The sequence below is a fragment of the Leuciscus leuciscus genome (genome assembly GCF_965113295.1).
Source record: "Leuciscus leuciscus genome assembly, chromosome: 18".
Taxonomy (NCBI): Eukaryota; Metazoa; Chordata; class Actinopteri; order Cypriniformes; family Leuciscidae; genus Leuciscus; species Leuciscus leuciscus.
In genome coordinates, this window is record NC_138742.1 from 19,278,365 (window position 1) to 19,300,639 (window position 22,275).

Genomic DNA, 22,275 nt, shown 5'->3' on the forward strand with positions numbered 1-22,275 from the left:
TTTTTTTTTAATAATAATCAATTATTGAAATGAATACGTATTAATAAAAAATGAATTTATTGGCATTTCATCTGAAGACTATTTAAGGGATTACTTCAGTAAATTATTGGTAATCACACTGTGAAACACTAAAGTCCTAAAATGTCCACTGCATGGCTGCATTTTTTTTTGAGGACCCCCCCATACTAACTACCTGAAACCAAACTGCCCACCAAACACATGCTCCATTCATTTCCACCTCAGCCGTGTTTGTGCTCTGAATGTACACATCAGTGTAAGCGCTTGCGGGTCACGTGACGTGACGTGCAGCCAACATGGCGACGCAGTGCTGAGATAGTAGCAGCAGCGTCCAACTGGCCCCGACTGAACCAGCGACAACATCGGCCCACTCCCGGCACCCTCACGCCCCTGCCAGACCGCAGGGAACGGGCCAGCGATGACGGCCTGACGGACTACTTAAACAAGTCGACCGAGAGATGAAAGAACAGGAAGCGCTGGAAACCCATCGACGGCATACGCAGACAGAAACCCTGAGCACCAAGAGCATGTTTCTGTCTCGAGCGCTGGAGAAAATCCTCGCGGATAAGGAGGTGAAGCGGAGCCAGCACAACCAGCTGCGCAAGGCTTGTCAAGTGGCATTAGGTGAGTTACTCTTTATTTATCTCCCCTCAGGCATCAAACATATCTTTGAGATCCTCCACTGCCCCCTGATATCCTAAATTAACCTTAAAGTCTGCTTAGCGAGCTAACGTCATCTCAGCACGAGTCAGTGTCAGGAATCTGTGGTTTCATTTTTCCTTAAGCTCACACTGTCATCCGTCCCATAGGCTATATAATGTTACATTATGATGAATGAGATTTTGGCAACAGAGTAAATGACATGTCTTGGTGTTCAGCACCTCTTGCTTTGTTTATCCGGAGCTGTTAGCATGTGTTAGCTGGAATCGTTGCTATATTGTTGCTCAGCTGTTATGGCGAATTGACAGATTGGCGTTTTACTGCTCTCTTATTTATTAAAGATCATTCATTGATTGACCGAATTGATCTCTATTGTGAGTGACACTTTAAAGAAACAGTTCACCCTGAAATAAAATAAAAAATGTGTCATTTTCTCACCCTCAAAGAGTTGTTTTATAGCCTACATGTGTGACTTATCTTTATTCAGGCACAATGTTCAGTACTGACAGCATCAGTCACCATTCACTTTGCCATACAGTGACATTGAATAGTTACTGAGGCTGTCCCTGGTTTTGGGCACATTTTATGTTTCTACTGTTAGTTAATAAAGGAATATTTAATCCCAAAATTTAAATTCTGTCATTTACTCACCCCAATTGTTGTTCTTTTGTGGAACATTAAAGAAGATGTTTTTAAGAATGTTGGTAACAAAACAGTTTTGGTCACCATTGTATGGAGAAAAAGAAAGAAAGAAAGAAAATTACCTAAACATTTCTCACAATATCTTCTTTTATGATTTATGACATGAGGGTAAGTTAATAATAGCAGAATGTAAATTTTTAAGGGAACTGTCTCTTTAATTTGTAGTATAACATTCACCTTGTTTTCCGGAAAATCCATCCCTTTTTTAATAAGTGAGCTGGATAGGCAGGTTGGACTCATTTGACTCGTCCCGTCTGCGCTGTATTACTTATTTACTAAGTTAATGAGCACATGTTGAGACGGGAGGATCTGGTTTCTTCGTGAGATTTTCCAAACTCTAACCTTTGGTCTGGAGTGTCAATCTAAAACAACAATTGCTTAATTTGCACACAATCCATAAAAACCACATTGTGTTTTATTGTAAACTTGTGTTGTTTCGTCTTTTGGTATATTTGAGGTTTTGATCCAGTAAAGAGCTGTAGTGTTTCAGGCATTTGGCTGTTAATGTAATGCTACTTCACCGTGGGTTTGTTTGAATGCTCTCAGTGGCACTTCATTCAAACAGACACTCCCTCATAACCCTGTCTGAGGTTGATTACCATACAGACCTATTTACACAGTCCACCGGCCACCCGGATTCACTGCTAGGCAATGGCTTATTTAGACTATGACTATTCAGTTTTTTCGTTGTGATGCCTGAATACACGTGGCATGTTTAAGTACTACAGGTAGCCGGATACAGGTTTTTAAAAACATAGTTCTTAAAATTTGCATCTTATGAAATGTGTTGTTGCTTAAGCTCAGCTTCCTGTGCCTTCTTGTGAGCAGATGGCTGTCTGATAATGAATAATGATCCATGTGTAATAGCTTTGTTGTTTTTTTATTTTAAAGGAATAGGCTAGTTCTCCCAGATATGAAAATGGTTATGATTTATTCACCCCCCATGTTTTTGATCCATATGAAAAAATGTAGAAATTTTAATGAATGGTTTGTGGGTTTCCAGATCTTCGAAAGTGATACAATAGCTTTGTGTGAGAGACTTAAAGGGTTAGTTCACCCAAATATGAAAATTCTGTCAGTAATTACTCACCAACTTGTTCCAATCCCGTAAGACTTCGTTCATCTTCGGAACACAAATGAAGATATTTTTGATGAAATCTGAGAGCTGGCTCACTCCTTCATAGGCTGCAAGGTAATTGATATCTGCCATCGCAGAAAAGTTAGTAAAGACGTCGTTAAAATAGTCCAAGTGACTACAGTGGCTCAAGCGACGAGAATACTTTTTGTGTGCAAAAACAAACAAAAATACCGACTTTATTCAACCATCTCTTCTCTTCCATGTCATTCTCCTAAGCTGTTGACATAGTGTAACATCGCAACGCTTCTGGGTTGTACTTCAGAACATAGGCTCACTATTGGCCGATGCTGGTCATGTGTGTGTGATGCGTGTGATGCTGGCCAATAGTGAGCCTACGTTCTGACGTACAACCCAGAAGTGCTGCGCTGTTACACTACGTGAACTCACTCAGAGGCTCACACAGAAGAAAATGAATAGTTGAATAAAGTCGTTATTTTTGTGTTTGATAAACTTAAGGTTGAGCCACTGTAGTCACTTGGACTATTTTAACGATGTCTTTACTAATTTTTCTGGGCTGGCAGATATCAATTACCTTGCAGCCTATGAAGGAGTGAGCCAGCTCTCAGATTTCATCAAAAATATCTTAATTTGTGTTCCGAAGATGAACGAAGTCTTACGGGATTGGAACAAGTTGGTGAGTAATTACTGACAGAATTTTCATTTTTGGGTGAAATATTCCTCAACCTCATTTCGTTCCAAACCCATTAGACTTTAGTTTATCTTCATTTTTGGGTGAACTAACCCTTTAAGATGATTTTCCCCTCCAGTGATCCGTTAACCACTGTGACTGGATCATTGAATCAGTGAGTTGAATTCGAGAACTAGATCTGTCTGATTTGTGACTGAATCATTTAGACCTGTTTTGTGGACCAGATCAAATGATTCATTGAAAAAAGACACAATACAAAGAACCATTTATTCAGAAATTGGAATAGGGATGTGCCGGGATAGTTGACTAGTCTAGCCGTTTAACAGCTAACTAGCTGATTAGTGATGTTGAAAGTGAGTTTAAGGACTACCGTCCTTTTTTTTTTTGGTAGTGCATTTCAAGGGATCTTCTAAGAGCGGTTTTGGCTCTTCATTCCATTTAAGCACCGATGCTACATCGGCTACAAATTCAAAACACTCACGTCAGAGTTAAAAATTCCTGCTGTGAACAGATGAGATGGTATGTTTCCATTGTTGTTCACATCCCACTGGTAGTATTTGAGCAGTGATTAAAGTATAGTATTTATCTGGAGTCCTGGGTGTCTGTCAGAAACTCAGAATGCAAAAATAGTCCCAGGAATCAATGGCTTTCACATACACTGGCACACATAAAATGTCTAATTTTACATTTATGTGGTAATTCATATGGACATTTTTATGATATTTTGTGGTCCTTTTGTGTCCTTTTTGAAGCTTGAAAGTTCCAGTCCCCATTCATTGTTATTGTGTAAAAAAGAGCAACCAGCTAATTTTTTAAAATGTCCACATAAGAGAACATTTTATATACAGGTTTAGATCACATGAGGACGAGGTTGAGTAAATTATAACTGGAGTCGTCCTTAGGGCTAACCCTATCCCTAACCCTAACCCTAACCCTAACCGCATCAGAGGCCCCGCTTCATTTCTGAGTGAATTATTGGTTTTATCACCTTTTTTTTTTTTTTTGAGCATCTGATAAATGGGAAATAGGTTTCTCATCTACCTTCAATGAAAATTATAGATGTTAAGCACAAGACTGTCCTGGTTCTGTATCTTGCTGAGTAGGTGTTAGTGTTTTATATTAGGAATAGCTTGTATATTTTTTGCCTTGGCAGTATGAGGGCACATATTCCTGCTGCTGTGCTGTAGATGTTATTTCTACCCCATCATCCACTTCACTTTGATGTCCTTCTGAATGCATAATCTGAATACCTACAAAAAACTAGGGTCCAGACTGATATACTCGTGTAAAAGTAAATATTCAGAATTTTGTCTTCTCTTCTTTTTTAAAGTTTGTTTGCTTTGAAGGAGGAGTCAGAAATGGTCTTGAGTTGATGTGTTAAATTGTCTCTTTCTTTCTCTCTCTCTCTCTTTTTTTTTTTTTTTTAGATGAAATTAAGCATGAACTGGAAAAGCAGAAGTAAGTTTACATCTCATTTACCTACATGCACCATCCATCTAAAAGTCTTCTGTCATGTACATTGATGTAACGTTAAGAGTTATTTTGTAAGAACACATTGTGTTTTTTCTGAAAAGGCTCTCTGAAGCGTAATGCATCATCTTTATTGTGAACCATCATGGTTATGTAATAATTTCAGATACTGGTCACTCTCATGTCCATGCTGAAAAAAAGCCCCCTGTAACGCTAAAGGACTAACGACAGGAAGATGTTCTAAATGTTTGCTGTCGTTTAACTAGTGACTAAAGTGTTTCAGTGCTGCATTATTATTTCCGTTAACTGATTTGTGCTGTGAATCTTGTATGTTCCAGGGACGGCACTGTTGTTCCTCCAAGAGCCAACTACATTGAGGCTGACAAGTACGTCCTGCCTTTTGAGCTGGCATGTCAGTCCAAGTCTCCACGTATTGTCAGTACGTCTCTCGACTGCCTACAGGTATGCAGAGTTCTCGCACACTTCACTCTACTGCAGTGTTTCATCATACTCAACTCATTAATACATTTAAAACACATTTTTCAGTTTATAGTTTTTGCCATGTGTGACAAATCTATTTAAGTGTGGTTTTAAACGCGCTGTATTAATGGATGTGTATATAATACAGTAATACCTTCATTCCATTCGTCACAGAAACTCATTGCGTATGGGCACATCACGGGAAACGCCCCTGACAGCGGCGCTCCAGGAAAGCGGCTGATTGACCGGCTGCTGGAGACCATCTGTAACTGCTTTCAGGGACCCCAGACTGACGAGGGGGTACAACTACAGATCATTAAGGTGAGACAACTCTCCATTGTTGACTCTCCATGTTTTTCCAGACAGGCACTTCTTATTGAAATCCATATTCGATGGCTGATGTGTAGGGCAAACATACATACACAACTGTTTAGAAGTTATAAATGCTGTTCTTCTGGACTTTCTGTTCATTAAAGAATCCTAACAATGGTTTTCAGCAAAAATAACCATTGATAATAAGAAATGTTTCTTGAGCGCCAAATCAGCATTACAATGATTTCTGAAGGATCATGTGACACTAAAGATTAGGGGTGTAACGATATTCGAACCGAACCGAAAAACCGCGATACACCACCCACGATACGAATCGCGATACTCTCATGGCGTACCGAACACGCCCGCCCCGCCCCCTGCTGCCCCGCCCCCTGCTGTCCCGGCTCATTGGACCTCATGTCTTATGTGTACACAACGAATACAGCGTTGCCTAACCACCATTAACCACATTTAATCGCAATAAGCTCAGTGTTTTGTTACATTCGATAATAAGCAAGGTGTGATCTTTCAAATTCTGTCTATTTGATGACGAAATTCAAACATTAAATGTCGTTTTGGCGCTCTTTGATGTGGCGTGAGAGATCACCGTAGGCTACTAGGCTCCTCATTTCAAGCGGCAGCGCGGAGCGCGAGTAAACGCGATTCTCTTCCTCAGTTACAGAATAAACATGAATGGACACCTGAAGGTATGTTGAAAGATACAGTATACTTACTGAAAGGCATCATAACTCGTGTAATCGCTCAGTCAGTGATTTAACAGCGGAAATATGTCAATAAAACGCTTCTTTTTTCACATAGCTTTATTTACCTCAGGCAAGTCATTCAGTGTCCACAGCTTGTTGGATTGCTAAGGAAATGAACTCTTTCACTAAATAAATGCACTATATTAGCCTATATATTATATTTTACTTAACCTGTTAATGACATCTTGATTATTTTATGTATGTTTAAAATATCTGTCATGAAAATGACAGCAACTGTGTAAATTATTATATTTCAATAATAAATTAGAGTAAAAACATATGTTAATGTAAAAACTGCCTTATGTGCAGTTTACATGTTTTCATACAATTTGTTACTTGAGTGTTGATTATTATTATATCTAAAAATAAATAGCAACTGAATTTAGGCTAAAAGTCTTGGCTCTGTTGTTAAGCTTTAATGTTATAGTAATGTGCAAGTAAGGGCTCCTATATAGTTTACAGCATTAGCAGATAATTAGTTTTATCCTTGCGAAACGTTTACTTGTAATTGAATTAATTTAAAGACAAGGACACAATTTGTTAATTAAATTATCTGTTTAAAAACAAAAACAATTTTAGCTTTCTAAACCCCCCACTCCACCTAAATGAACCGAACCGAACCGAACCGAGACGTCAAAACCGTGGGACGTACCGAACCGTCAGTTTTGTGTATCGTTACACCCCTACTAAAGATTGGAGTACTAAAATTCAGCTTTGTAATCACAGGAATAAATTACCTTTTAAAATGTATTCAAATAGAAAATTATTTAAATTGTAATAATATTTCACAGCATTACTGTTTTTACTGTATTTTTTATCAAATAATTGAAGCCTTGGTGAGCATAAGAGATCCCAAAACAGTGTATGTATATTACAAAATATTACATATAGATATTAATTGAATACTTTTTTCAAGAAATTGCATTGTTTTGAACTGTTTTAATCTAATCTATTTTGGAAGAAAAGTTGCAACATTGGTCAATTTCATCATTCGTAATACATCTCTGTTTGACCTTGCAGTTAGTTCACCTGGTCACTGCAGTGGAGATCATGCCAAAATAATCAAAGCTGCTTCGGTCAACCCACTCAAGTCACACAAGACACTTAGATAACAGGCAGCTAAATGATGATTTACGTTGAGAACATTGTCATTACTTTACTACAGCATTTGCAACATAAGCTGAGCTGTAAAGTACAAAGTCTTTTCTTTTATCCAAGCCTAACTCTTATCATTATAGATAAACATGCTGCGTGACAAATCTACAAGTACAGCATGTTTCAAATAGATGGACTTGATTTGAAATCGCTATATATCAACCACAAACCGTCCATGAATGAAACTCTCACCACTTGGAAAGGCAGGGTATAGGGTTTCAATGAGCACCACTGGATATCTCTCCCGGCGCGCCAACAGCCTCTAGCTATAACTGTTCGCTAGATGGCGATGAAATTGGGTCCATCTTTTTGAAGCACCCTGTATTCTAGTCTCTATAAATGGTGAGAAAAGGTAACGTACAGTACATAGAGAATAATGGTTTGCATAAGGGGGTTGGGCAGCCTCTTAAACAACGTTAGCTTGCAGTAAGATTTAGTTTTACAACTGTGATGTGTACATATAATCACATGAGAGGGCCTCCTGTTTAAGATCTCATTTTCATCATTGTCATTATTTACATGATTATAAGTAGGTTCAGAATGTTTTTAATACATTTAGAATTTAATACATTTTTTGTTAACACTTTACTTAAAGCCTTCCATGTATAATGCAGTATGAATATATTTGCAATGTAAATATATAATGCATTATATCTTTTTCATAAATAATTGTAACCAAAGTTAAAATTAATTATAATATTTGCAGATTCCTTGTTACATCTTAAATTGGTTGTTGCCATGTGTTTTAAAGGGTTAGTTCACCCAAAAATGAAAATTCTGTCAGTAATTACTCACCCTCATGTTGTTCCAACCCCGTAAGACCTTTGTTCATCTTCGGAACACAAATTAAGATATTTTTTATTAAATCTGAGAGCTGTCTCACTCCTCCATAGGCTTCTAAGACACTATAACTTGCTGGCCCAGAAAATGCATTAAAGACATCGTTAATATAGTCCAAGTGACTACAGTGGCTCAATCTTAAGTTTATAAAGCGACGAGAATACTTTTTGTGTGCAAAACCCCCCAAAAATAACGACTTTATTCCACTTTTCATTTCCTTCTCTCTGGGCCTCGAGTTTTTTCACGTAGTAAATCTGCGCAGCGCGTCTGTGTTGTACGTCACACGTAGGCTCACTATTGGCCGACGCTGGTCATGTGTGTGGTGCGTGTGACGCACAACACAGACGCGCTGCGCAGATTTACTACGTAAAAGTGGAATAAAGTCGTTATTTTGGGGGTTTTTTGCGCACAAAAAGTATTCTCGTCGCTTTATAAACTTAAGATTAAGCCACTGTAGTCACTTGGACAATATTAACGATGTCTTTAATGCATTTTCTGGGCCAGCAAGTTATAGTGTCTTAGAAGCCTATGGAGGAGTGAGACAGCACTCAGATTTAATAAAAAATATCTTAATTTGTGTTCCGAAGATGAACGAAGGTCTTACGGGGTTGGAACAACATGAGGGTGAGTAATTACTGACAGAATTTTCATTTTTGGGTGAACTAACCCTTTAATGCATTATAATTGCTAAAGACGTTACATTATTATAGTGTATTATAACTGTGGTTACAATTATTCATGAGACCATACAAAACAATATAAGGTGCATTGCAAGGCAAAATACTTTTATTATGCATTATATATAAAGGTTTATATAAAGTGTTTCCCAATTTTTTATTGCAGTTTTGGTTTGAACAACAATTTGAAGAAAAAAGTATAACATGAATTTGAGAATGTATTAGTATTTAGTTTGTCCCTCTTTTGCTTTAATGACAGCAGCCCTCGAGCTGCATGAACTATACAAATGATGATCCAAAGAGCATTTTGAGCTTCAGTGGAAGAGCATCTGACCATTCTAGACAAAGAATTCACATGATCAATGTCATAGTGTGCAGAATCTATAATGTATCTTTTATATTTTTCAAAATCTTAAAACTTTCTATTTAGTTATAGCTTTAAATAGATTTTCAATGTCATCTCAGATTTTTTAGCCCCACTGTACATGAAAAAATGGGTTTAATTTCAGATCTGTAATTTCATGATGCAGATCATTGTGTTGCTCTATAGGCTCTGCTGACTGCCGTGACATCACCACACATAGAGATCCATGAGGGAACGATTCTTCTTACTGTGCGCACCTGCTACAACATCTACCTTGCCAGCCGCAACCTAATCAACCAGACTACAGCCAAGGCCACTCTAACACAGATGCTTAATGTCATCTTCACCCGGATGGAGAACCAGGCGGTTAGTATGAAGCATCTCAGACACTTTGCATACTCAAAACAACTCTTCTTTTTCAATGTGTGGTATGTTATCACACCCTAGTGGAACAATGGGTGCCATTATGGGTTGGGAAAAATACACTAAATCTAGGAAACTAGGTTTGACTTTCTGATGACTGTCTTGCAGGCTCTGGAAGCTCAGGAAGCAGAGAAAGACAGACAACGTCTGCAGCTGTGCAATCCTTCCCCAGGGTCCAGTAACCCTTCACCTGTGACCCAAAACCCTTCTCCAACTCCTGGACGGGGATCCGGATCTCCATGGTTCGGACGAACCCGCTTAGAACAGAACGGACCACCATCCCCGTCTCTCAGCCCGTCTGGGATCCCATCCACTCCTTCCACCCCCCAAGACTCATCCTCCATCAATGGCCAGCCAGAGGAGTCAAAGTCAGAGGAGGAGTTTTCCACAAATCAACAGAGCACAAATGAAATTGAACACCCAGGTATGGTGAATCACTGGGGTCAGGATATTAGATATGACTCCAAAAAGGGCTAGGTGGAATGACGGTATTTTGCTATATCGTTTATATCGTGATTAGTGCTGTCAACGGTAACACGTTAATGCATGCAATACATTTTTTCCAGTTTAACGCATTAAAAATATATTTAAGGCAATTAAAGCAGCACCCGTTTTTTCTGTCATCCTTTGGTTAGTGTTTTATTATATGATCACGCTTTTATTTATGCAAATTCTTTTAAACCATTCAAGCGCGACAAGATAAAAGAGAACTCGCTGCCTGTGAATGTCCTGTCTATATGACACACACACGACACACAGAAAGACGTGCGCCAGTATCGTGCGCACAGACAGCGTGCCAGAATCGAGTTCTCTTTTGCGCTTGAACGAGCAGTAACACATTTATGGAAAATGTCCATTTTGTCGAGTATCCTCATTAGCGCAGTCTTAAATTAGTCAAATAAAGTATTAAATGAACGTAAGTGTTTTTAATCGCGATTAATCCGAAAAAAATGTGTGCTTAATCTATTTAATATTTTTAATCGATTGACTGCACTAATCTTGATATGTAAATGTATACACATAGCACAGTACTACTTAGTTACTGAAACTTTAGAGTGATAAAAAATAAGAGTGGGTTTTTAAGCTCAATAAGCCATACAAATATCTCAATGTGGCACTCGCATTGAATGACACGCACATGATGCGAACCCGAATTCAGTTCTCTTTCATGGCATAATGTGCTTAAAGTCCCCCTGTAGTCAATAATTGTATCCCTTAAAACTCATCTTTGATCACCAAAATTACATATTTAAATGTTTTTCCTGTGAAAATAGCTTAAAATAGCTTGAATGTAACTCTACACCCTTGCTTCATTTAGTATACACGAATCCATGAAAATGCTAATTAGCCCCGCCTCTACTCACTCACGCCAGCTCAGAGATCCACTCGCTCAGCTTACTGAGGTAAACGCTGCACAATGGAATCGCTCTTTACAATGTCGGACACATAACGGTAATTAATATGATTAGCATTTTGCTTGACTATGTTATCAAATGTGTTGCTAATGTTACACAAACCATGTTCCCGTTCGCATCTCAGAGTCAGTCAGCTGCCTTGTAACAATCAACATTCTTAGAAACACTTTGAACAACTCAGGACCTCAATGGAGAAAGACAGATAGTTCATCATAACATCATAATATACATAATCTTTCATATCAACAGTAAATATACCAGGATAACATGGCTTCTCTTGAGACTCGCGGCATAGTAATGATAAAGCTTGCCAGCATTTTGACGTGATTGGACGGTTTACAAGGTAGTTGGTGAAGTAAGGAACACCAGTGAATTCAAACTGCATTTTCAGTGAAGGTTTAAGGAGAAAATACTGAAAAGCAATGGTGTTGACTTAAGAATTTGCACATGGGTTGTTTAAAGCATATTAAAAACACCACATAGACATAAAAAAACATTAAAACTTTTCACCACTGGGGGACTTTAAGTAGTCAAATACACACCATCTTGTCAGACTGCCCATCGTGTGTAGTATTCACATAAACACTGTCAGTTATGTCTTAAATGAACATAAACAGTTGGGTAATTCGGTTGTTAAGTCGTGATGTAACCACTCTCCGATAATACTCTTTCCGGGTCCAAAGTCCAGGTCCTCTCTACCTACCTACCTACCGCTTTCGCTAGTGTTTTGGTTATTATTGAGTGTTTTTACAATGCCGCAGTGCTGTGTCCCGTGTCCCGAGCAAACTCACTTCAACCTCGTAAATCTTCTTTTTCATTGATGCCTGGACTCTACCCTTAATTATGTCACCTGAGTGATGAGCTACAGTAACCACTCTGTTGGTGTTAAAGGAATTTAAACACTTTTTGACCGCCAAAGGTGCCTCACTAAGAAGGACGTGATCGTAAATAAATTTACAGGTTCCACCATTGTTATTGCGTAGGAGCGCTTGGACCCGGAAAAGGCTAAACGTCACGCGTGACGTCAGACTTAACAATCGGATAACGGTTGTGTCACAGTGTCAGTATATTAGATCCGAGCATTCAGTGACCGCAGCCTGATTTCCTAAAACCTTCTCCTGTCTGTGTCATTAATGACAAATAGAAAAATTATTTTTGCTAATAAAAATCAAACAAAAAATATCTATATTGTGATGTATAACGTTAACGTGAAATAAAATATATCATGTTGTGAAATTTGTTTGATCATAGCTAAGTCTAGTTTTATTCAGTTTCCTGTTATGTTTTTAATAGTTGTTTTAATGCGTTTCATTTGGGTAGTAGAAACTATTTCATTTGACTTCTTAAAGACAAAGAGATTCCGGAGTCAGACCAAATAACTGCTGATCCATCTGAGGGAGAGGAAGCCCATCCGCAGCCTGGAACAGAAGCAGGCACTGGGGTTCTGGAAGAGACTGAGCCGGACAGTGGATTGGGAGATAGCTCTGTGGAAGGAGGTGCGTCACATTGGAAATAGGTTACTGTACCTTTATGTGGACCTACAACATAGTCACTCCTACTTCTGTTTCTACTACAGGATTAGATCAACATTCTGACTCTGAAACCAAAGTGCCGCCCCCTGTTGTCCGATTAGACACGCAGCAGATGAATGGAATGGTGGACGACCGTGGCTCAGAGTCCTCGACAGACATTCTGGTGTGTTTCTTGGGTTACTGTTTTTTGACGTTGGACAGGGGGTTCCCAATTCCAGCCCTTGCGCCTCCCAACTCTGCACATTTTATATGCCTCTCTAATCTGACACGCTCGGTTGTGGGGTGGGTTGCATTTGACCGTAAGTGCTCTGCAAAGTGGACTTAAAAGGGTATTCCGCCATTTTAAGATTGCAATTTATGGTTTTATTCAGCAATTCAATTACACATTAAACGCATTTAATTGATCAAAAGTGACAGTAAATGCATGACTAATGTCACAACATTTTCATAAAAAAAAAATCCTTTGAAAGAGAACTAGTTTCCACAAAAATATTAAGCAGCACAGATGTTTATAATAAATGTTAATAATATGTTGCTTGAGCAGCAGATCAGCATATTAGAATGATTTCTAAAGGATCATGTGACACTGAAGACTGCAGTAATGATAAAAATTCAGCTTTGCCATCACAGGATTAAATCACAATTTAAAAATATTTTAAAATAGAAACGGTTATTTTAAATTGAAATTATATTTCACAATATTACTGTATTACTCTATTTTGATCGAATAAGTGCAGCCTTGGTGAGAATAAGTGACATTTAAAAAAAAAAATTTTTAAATTACGATCCCAAACCTTTAAATAAGTGTATAAAGACAATGGGCCTCATTCATGAAACGCATTTCAGTTCAGACGTATATTTTTGGAGTCATAAAAATGTTCGAATTTTCTAAACGTTAGTTGGTATGAAAGAATTTTACACCTGCTCCCTACCATGTGTAAGTGCTGTGTAAAACATTTAAACGTTATATGTTCTTTTAGGCAAACTGGTGACACTGGATTTTGATGTCCCATAATAATATTTCACAAGTTTGCCCGGGTTTTTTTTTTTTTTTTGCTGAGAGTTGAAAACTGTTCCAACTTTGGGTAAAACGCAGCATTCGTCACTGTCACATTACCAAGCCGTCCAATCACAGTGGACAAATACAAATCCGATGTTTACGAAGCGTTTTTGAATCCGGAGGAGAGTTTTCTGGTTTTACGCACAAATTACATTTACGAAAGTTTCATGAATGAAGCCCACTATCCACAGAAGACACATAACTGGACTATAGGTTTGTAAGCCCATAAACAGGCAACGTGCGCCACAGAATACATACTTTTTAGTCTCTTGTAGGAGGCATGAGAAAGAATTTTTCATCCAAATCTGTTATTATCATAGTTAAGTCTGTTTGGATTATGTGGGTCTCATGACCTGGTTCAAATTTTCTGTGCTCATTTTGTCAGTTTGACCTAAAGCCAACACGTCCATCCATGGAGCTGGACATTCTGACTTTGTAGAAAGTAGGCATATATTAATCTTACTTTTTTCTACAAAAAAAATGCAGTACAACTGCTAATATTAATTGTGAAGATTGAGATGTTGAAAAAGAAAATTAAGTCACATGATGTTCATGCTGTAATTTACCACATTTTGAAATGTCTGTATCCCATTAGATACGTTGCCAGATTAGGGTAAGAAAAAAGGTTATGCCACAATATTGACAAAGAGGTGTCGCAAGGTAAACTGATTTTAAACTGAAAATTTAAAGAAAATTGAATTTAAACGCAAGGTAAACTGAACCGATTTGAGGGGAGGGGGTCCCCCTCAGTAGATATTGCATTCCAGGGCTGGGACCCTTAGGGAAGATCCTTATAGGCCCTCCTGGCCTTTCTCAATCTATGTATTTTGAGTTTTTAAAAAATGTGCATGTTCATTTTCACATGTAAAACTGATGTTATTATGTTTAGTTGACTGTATCTTTGCAGTTTTAACTAGATATGTTCTTCCTGGAGGGCTACCATTTAAACACACCTGAAAAATCTAACCAAAGTCTTCAGGATTACTTAGAAAATTATTATTTTTGTATCATAAACTACATTATTTGATTGATTAGGGATGGAGCTAAACTCTGCAGGACAGTGAACCTCAAGGGCTAGAAATGTATATGCCTTAATTTTAGGACACTTAGACATGGTATACATGCAGCATATTTTGCATATTACGTATTTTTTTGCATCAAATAAATCATAGAAAAATGTATGACTTTATACCCTAATAGGGCAACGTATCCTGGAAAATACAACTCATAAAGGTCAAAATATATCAAAAATTCCAAAAATATGTTTTACTTAAGTCCAGATGATATAAAAAGTGACTTGAAATGATTTTTTGCTGATCATTTTCCACTCTTGCCTGTTTTGGGGTTAATTGTGGTCTGACTGGTCTTTTGTTTCTTGTCTGAGCAGGATGTAGAAAGCATTCAGGGCAGTCAAACAGCTGCCCGCTTCTCGCACATCCTACAGAAAGATGCCTTCCTCGTGTTCCGCTCCCTCTGCAAGCTGTCAATGAAGCCCCTGGCTGATGGACCGCCAGACCCAAAGTAAGAACCTGGAGAGAAAATTAATGTAAGATTAGAAACAGAAGTTAAATCAGTCAAGGAAAGTATTTTTTAGCTTGTAGGCTTTTTCAAGCCAACTTAAAGTTTGTCTACAAACTTTTTTTTATCTAGTTAAGCTTGTTATTTTATGTAAAAGACTTGACAAACTGACAATCAAGCCTGTAAATGATGAATATGATGTAGTGTGATGATAAAAACTGAGATTTTGCTGGAGGAAATCTGAGTGCTCTGGTTCCACAATGGACACTTCCTGTAGAATGAGTTTGAATTCATTCACCTTTATTTTGGAAGGTATTCAGTTTATGCAAACAGATCATTAACATTTGAATGACTGCTGTCATTTTTTCTATCCTCTCTTTCAGGTCCCATGAGTTGCGCTCTAAAGTGGTTTCCCTGCAGCTGTTGCTCTCAGTGTTGCAGGGTGCTGGACCTTTGTTTCGAACCCATGAGATGTTTGTGAACGCCATCAAACAGTACCTGTGTGTGGCGCTCTCTAAAAACGGGGTCTCCTCTGTGCCTGAAGTATTTGAACTGTCTCTTGCCATCTTCCTTACCCTGCTCTCCCATTTCAAGGTTCACCTAAAGATGCAGATTGAGGTAAAAAATGATCAGATGTTCAGATATGCTTCCAGGCTGTTTGGATACACTTGACAAAAAAAAGAAATTCATGATATTCAAAAACATATTAGTTTTGGACACAAATATACATTTTGCTTATGTGATTAAAAAACAAAACAAATGGAAACCACTTTTTGCTCAGGTGTTCTTCAGGGAGATCTTTCTAACAATCCTGGAGACGTCATCCAGCTCCTTTGAGCACAAGTGGATGGTCATTCAGACTCTTACTCGAATATGTGCAGGTTGGCGCACCTCAGTGTACACTTGCAGACACACATAGAAGCAGCTCTCAGATAATTAGTTCAAATGTCAAACTCAATGGTGAATCAGTCTGCTGTTCTTCTCACAGATGCACAATGTGTGGTGGACATTTATGTGAACTATGACTGTGATCTCAACGCTGCCAATATTTTTGAGCGGCTGGTAAATGACCTGTCTAAAATCGCCCAGGGAAGGAGTGGACAGGAGCTCGGCATGACTCCATTACAGGTAGCTATCGTCATGTTCGAACTACAACATTAGTACTTACAAGGCATGCTATTCTTTTTAAATGTGCACGATACAGCATGTCATACGATTTAGATTTTGTTAGCAGATGCTTTAGTCTGAAACAACTTAAATGAGGTAAAAATATCAACACAAACTATATTACAAACTGAAAACAGAATAATATAAACATCTCTATCAATCAAATATATATATATATAATTATAATTTTTTTAAATCAAGTGATTAATCATAAGAAGCTAAGAATATTAGTAGTGCCAGACAACTACATTTCAAATATATTTCCAGAGTATTGCAACCATATCCAGTAAAAACAGGTGCGTGATTCACTGTGTGTAATAATAAAAGTTGATCGGTTAATGATTCATTTGCAGGAGCTGAGTTTGAGAAAGAAAGGGCTGGAGTGTCTGGTGTCCATTTTGAAGTGCATGGTGGAGTGGAGCAGAGACATGTACGTCAACCCCAACCTGCAGGCCAACCTTGGTAAGACAATAATCTGTTTTAATCTGTATTATCTTTTACAACATAATTTTGCATGTCTAATAGACTGTGTTGTGCTGTAGGTCAGGAACGTCCAGCAGAGGGCGACAGTGCTGATGTTAAGCTCCCTGAGCATCTTTCCTCTCGCAGAGATAGTGTGAGCTCTCTGGACTCCACTGTGTCCTCTGGAGTTCAGCAGTCTCAGCCAGATCACCCTGAGCAGTATGAGGTCATCAAGCAGCAGAAAGAGATCATCGAGCATGGCATTGAGCTGTGAGTTGTCTTTTTACCTCTGTCATCTCCTTTCTTACTTTTTTTTGTGTGTGTGTGTGTGATTATTTCTATGTTTCTTAAAGGTTTAACAAGAAACCAAAAAGGGGATTACAATACCTGCAGGAGCAAGGCATGCTGGGAACCTCACCAGAAGACATCGCACAGTTCCTGCAACAAGAGGAGCGATTGGACACAGTAAGTTCATGCTTGTTTTACATGGATAAATTAGTAAACCAAGATATTTCGTGCTCCAGCTACTTAGGCTCTGATGTGTCATGTGATCAGACTCAGGTTGGTGAGTACCTGGGAGAGAATGTGAAGTTTAATAAGGAGGTGATGTACTGCTACGTGGACCGGTTGGACTTTTGTGGGAAAGACTTTGTGTCAGCACTCCGTGCCTTCTTGGAAGGCTTCAGGCTTCCGGGTGAAGCCCAGAAAATTGATAGGCTAATGGAGAAGTTTGCCGCCCGCTACCTGGAGTGCAATCAGGGGTGAGTTTTGTTGTCTGAGGAGTTTTATATTTCTGAGGCTTGCTTGTGGTTTTGTGTAGCATATGTGCTGACCTGTCTGTTACTCTGTAGGCAGACTCTGTTTGCCAGCGCAGACACCGCTTACGTTCTGGCCTACTCCATCATCATGTTAACCACCGACCTGCACAGTCCACAGGTAAGACTTCTTATTTTTGCTTTGCTTTCTACTTGCTAAGATACCTTGATAACTAACCAGCAACTGCATAGGTGGTTGTAAGGTTGTTGATGTCCAGATGCTAGGGTGTTCTGGTTGTTTGCTAGGTGGTTGCAACTGTATACCAACGTGCAAAAAAAATTATTGTTTTATCTCTAGAAAATGTTTTCTCTCTTCAGGTAAAGAACAAGATGACGAAGGAGCAGTACATAAAAATGAACCGTGGCATTAATGACAGCAAGGATCTGCCCGAGGAGTATCTCTCCTCCATCTACGATGAAATCGCAGGCAAGAAGATCGCCATGAAGGAGAGCAAAGAATACTCCATCACTCCCAAATCCAGCAAACAGAGTAAGAGCTGTATAGATAATATTGATCTTTAACATCTAATTCCCTTTGTTGGGATTAAATGAAACCATGCTGGATGCTGATGCGAGCTGTTTGTCTTCCTGTTAGATGTAGCCAGTGAGAAGCAGAGAAGGTTGCTGTATAACATGGAGATGGAGCAGATGGCCAAAACGGCTAAAGCTCTGATGGAGGCTGTAAGTCACGCTCAGGCTCCCTTCTTCAGTGCCACTCACCTAGAGCACGTCCGGCCTATGTTCAAGGTAACAACATTCCTCTACAGTTTTTCACAATTTTCAGGTGCAAAACCACACATCTGAACAGTTTGGTGTCGTTGAGCACTGGATCACAAGAACATTGATAGGTCAAAGGGATCATGAGCAGGTCATGGAAGAGAAATAATCTGGTAGTGTTTCAGGAGGTGGTTTCACACATCAGTCTAGAAAGGTCAAAAGGAAGTTAAACTTTGAAATGAAAGTATGTTCTGCTTGGGTTCATTTCTCGATACTTGAATGCTTATCTAATTTAGCTGGCCTGGACTCCCCTGCTGGCAGCGTTCAGTGTAGGACTTCAGGATTGTGACGATCAGGATGTGGCTTCTCTTTGTCTGGAGGGAATTCGCTGTGCTATCAGGATCGCCTGCATCTTCAACATGCAGGTTTGTGTTTTTACTGTTTTTATGTGACGCATCTTATTCAAGTCTGCTTTATTTAGTTCCTTCTGCCAAGTCTTATTTTCTTTTCTGTTTCGCTCTCTTTGCAGTTGGAGAGAGACGCCTACATCCAGGCCTTGGCCCGGTTTACGCTGCTCACAGCCAGTTCAAGTATCACAGAGATGAAGCAGAAGAACATTGACACTATTAAGACTCTCATCATGGTCGCCCACACCGATGGAAACTACTTGGGCAACTCTTGGCATGAGGTGGGCATCAGAGCATGTGAGCGTGGAGCCAAGTGTTAGCCATTTTTCTCCTATATATACACAGTCGTGGTCAGAATTATTGGCACCCTTGATAGATATCAAAGAAGGCTTTAAAAATAAATCTGAAATCTTAATGTGAATGTGGGGCAGAAAATCACATTATGAAATAAATGTTTTTCTCTAATACACGTTGGCATAGAGTAAAATATCTCTGAAGTATATTCCCCTGACTAGGAACATGAAATTATCCAGCCATGACTTCCTGTTTCACAAGAGTATGAATATGAGGTAACTCGAAGGCCAAATTCCCTTAATCATTCATCAGAATAGGTAAAACCAAAGAATATAGTTCTGATGTGCAACCAAAGATTATTGAGCTTCACAAAATAGAAAGTGGCTGTAAGAAAATGTCTAAAGCATTGAAATTCCCCGTTTCCACCATCGGCAATAATTAAGAAGTTCCATCTTAACTTGTCTGCCTCTGCTTGAAATCTTATAATGGGCATGGACTATACAGTATATATATTTTTTTTTATATAACATGCTAATATGATATACAATATGTATTGCCAACATTTTCAGTGGCCCACAGAAAATCTATTTTTATTTTTAGCAATTCATTTTTATATTTACATTGATATACAAACAGGTGTGTGTGTATATATATATATATATATATATATATATATATATGAAGAGTTCAGATGCAAAAGCCTCTAAATGCCATCTGAAATTTTCTCATAGAATGATCATTTTTATCAAGCTCGTATATTTAAATTCAATAATTTCACTTAAATGGCAATAAAGATTACCTATTAATTGTCATTTAAGTGAAATTACTGAACTTAAATATACGAGCATGATAAAAATGATCATTCTATGAGAAAATTTCAGATGGCATTTAGAGGCTTTTGCATCTGAACTCTTCATATATACATATATACATACACTTTTGCTGGAAAACTGTGGCATGCAATGCAAAACATTCCTGATTGGTTTGTAGTTTTCAGCACATTCTTACTAATAATTTCAAGACTATCACAAATCATTTTTGCTAATTAAAAAAAATGGACAAATCTGTTTTCTAGCTAGTCAATATTATCTTGCTGACAAATCAGCAGAATTTTGCAACAGCAGTGTAGAATACATCACATAAAACCAAACGATTAGGTTTACAAGGTATGAAAAATGGATGTAGAAGATCGATGAATTAAACATTTTCAGTGGTTGCACAACTGGTCTGAAACACTCTCGTCTCTCACACTCGCCCCCGGCCAGCAGGTCATCCTTATTGTTGAGCCCTGTAAAGTCATGCAACTCCACTCCACTGGTGGGCATTGACCCCTGCTTTCTTCCAAAACCATTGAATTGATAACGTTTCTTTGTAGACTCTATATATCTGCCTGCTCTGTTTCCCGGTGTAGATTCTGCGTTGTATCAGTCAGCTGGAGTTGGCTCAGTTGATTGGAACAGGGGTGAAGACGCGTTATATCTCTGGTGTGGTCCGGGACCAGGGAGGCAGCATAAAGGGCTTCCCAACAGGGGGAGAGGAATTCATGTCCCTTGGTTTAGGTAAGCCATTGTATGACTGCAGTTAATAGCTCACGGATGGGGCCCTGAAGTGTTCAGTCTGTTTATTGTTTGTTTATTGATGTGTGTGGATCGTTTGGACAGCGTTGCTTATGGAGCAAAACCATATTATTGGTCTCCTGCAGGTACTTTGGTTGGAGGTCCAGACAAGCGTCAGATGGCTCATATCCAGGAGTCAGTGGGGGAGACCAGCTCTCAGAGTGTTGTGGTGGCTGTGGACAGGTGCATTGAAATCACAGGACAATACAAACACAGTGTTGTTCTTGGTGTTTATAATCCCATGTCTGACCTTCCGTCTCTCTGTTTTGTGTGCCAGAATCTTCACTGGATCCACCAGGCTTGATGGAAATGCAATTGGTAGGGTTTCTTTGTTTTGCTTTTTGTTTTAATAGGTAACATTTTTGTGTAATTTTTAAGGGGGCAATATAAATATTCACATTACTGTTCTAAAATTTGGGGTGGGTAGAAGTCCCCTTATGCTCACCAAGACTGCATTTATTTGATCAAAAATACAGTAAAAACAGTAATATTATGAAATATTATTATCACTTAAAATAGCTATTTTCTATTTAAATATATTTTAACATGTAATTTATTCCTGTGATGGCAAAGCTGCATTTTCAGCATCATTACTCCAATCTTCAGTGTCATGTGATCTTTTGGAAATCGTTCTATAATGATGATTTGGTGCTCAAGAAACATTTCTGATTATTATCAATGTTGAAAATAGCACAAAAATAATTTTGTGTAAACCATTATGCATTTTCCTGAGGATTTTTTGATCAATAGAAAGTTCAAAATAACATTTTAAATATTTGTACATTGTCTTTACTGTCACTTTTGATCAATGTAATGCATCCTTACTGATTAAAAGTAGAATTATAGAAAAGTACAAGAATAAAAGATATTAAAAAATATTTGATTTTATAGAGCGTTTCAGTTTTTAGTTGTAAGACATGGGGGAAAAATATCATGGGTTATCATAGTTAGTATATTTCCTCAGAAATGAAATAGTTTTATAGTAGGGGTTTTGGGTTTGTGAGTTAAATAATGTCTGTGGTAAACATGAAAAGACTTTCACATTTTGTTCTACGACATGATTTACATACAGTCAAACCTGCTAAATAAAGACTTATTACAACCATGAGGATTGAAGTTTACATGCTTGGCAAATCAAACAAATGTTGTAATCCTTATATACATACACAATACAATGCGACATAAACGGTTGTGTCACGCCACTGTTACTCGGAATAAACTAGCTTGCTACTGAAAAAGCAACACTATTTTGAAAACAATTGAGCTACTGTCACGCTACTGAGGAGTTTAGTTTAGTTATTAGTATTTATTAGTAGTTCGTTTGAGAGCATTTCTGTGTGGGTTGATTATGACGAAACTGATACTGTCAATTCTACCCATGTAAAGTAGATTCAATGGGTTCTGAGTTCTGTTTTGAAATTACAAAGAAATGAGCTAGAACAACTGCATTCCTTACATATCTTTATCTCCATGAGCAGTGGAAAGTCGTTTTTTAGTCTAAGTGGGCGTCCATGCTGTGATCCTGTTCGCCATAGCTTGGATTTGTTCTTTGTCTGATATTCATTTGTTTGGTCCATTACATCATAAGGAAGTAAACTATAAGGGATGGTGGTTGTTAAA

At 38.3% G+C, this 22,275-nt stretch overlaps 1 protein-coding gene across 1 annotated transcript in view; it reads left to right on the forward strand.

The window, feature by feature from the left end:
- The first annotated feature begins 280 nt into the window (after positions 1-280).
- Positions 281-22,275, forward strand: part of arfgef2 (ADP-ribosylation factor guanine nucleotide-exchange factor 2 (brefeldin A-inhibited)) — a 34,687-nt gene continuing 12,692 nt past the window's right edge. The window contains exons 1-24 of the mRNA XM_082146331.1: positions 281-642; positions 4,595-4,625; positions 4,976-5,099; positions 5,292-5,438; positions 9,416-9,595; positions 9,761-10,076; positions 12,417-12,563; positions 12,644-12,762; positions 15,047-15,180; positions 15,561-15,795; positions 15,959-16,058; positions 16,166-16,305; positions 16,698-16,806; positions 16,887-17,076; positions 17,160-17,271; positions 17,362-17,567; positions 17,658-17,742; positions 17,940-18,111; positions 18,217-18,368; positions 18,635-18,763; positions 18,868-19,026; positions 20,451-20,598; positions 20,742-20,838; positions 20,933-20,973. Of these exons, the coding sequence (XP_082002457.1) occupies positions 477-642; positions 4,595-4,625; positions 4,976-5,099; positions 5,292-5,438; positions 9,416-9,595; positions 9,761-10,076; positions 12,417-12,563; positions 12,644-12,762; positions 15,047-15,180; positions 15,561-15,795; positions 15,959-16,058; positions 16,166-16,305; positions 16,698-16,806; positions 16,887-17,076; positions 17,160-17,271; positions 17,362-17,567; positions 17,658-17,742; positions 17,940-18,111; positions 18,217-18,368; positions 18,635-18,763; positions 18,868-19,026; positions 20,451-20,598; positions 20,742-20,838; positions 20,933-20,973 (3,439 nt within the window). The 5' untranslated portion in view covers positions 281-476. The remainder of the gene's footprint in view (positions 643-4,594; positions 4,626-4,975; positions 5,100-5,291; positions 5,439-9,415; positions 9,596-9,760; positions 10,077-12,416; positions 12,564-12,643; positions 12,763-15,046; positions 15,181-15,560; positions 15,796-15,958; positions 16,059-16,165; positions 16,306-16,697; positions 16,807-16,886; positions 17,077-17,159; positions 17,272-17,361; positions 17,568-17,657; positions 17,743-17,939; positions 18,112-18,216; positions 18,369-18,634; positions 18,764-18,867; positions 19,027-20,450; positions 20,599-20,741; positions 20,839-20,932; positions 20,974-22,275) is intronic.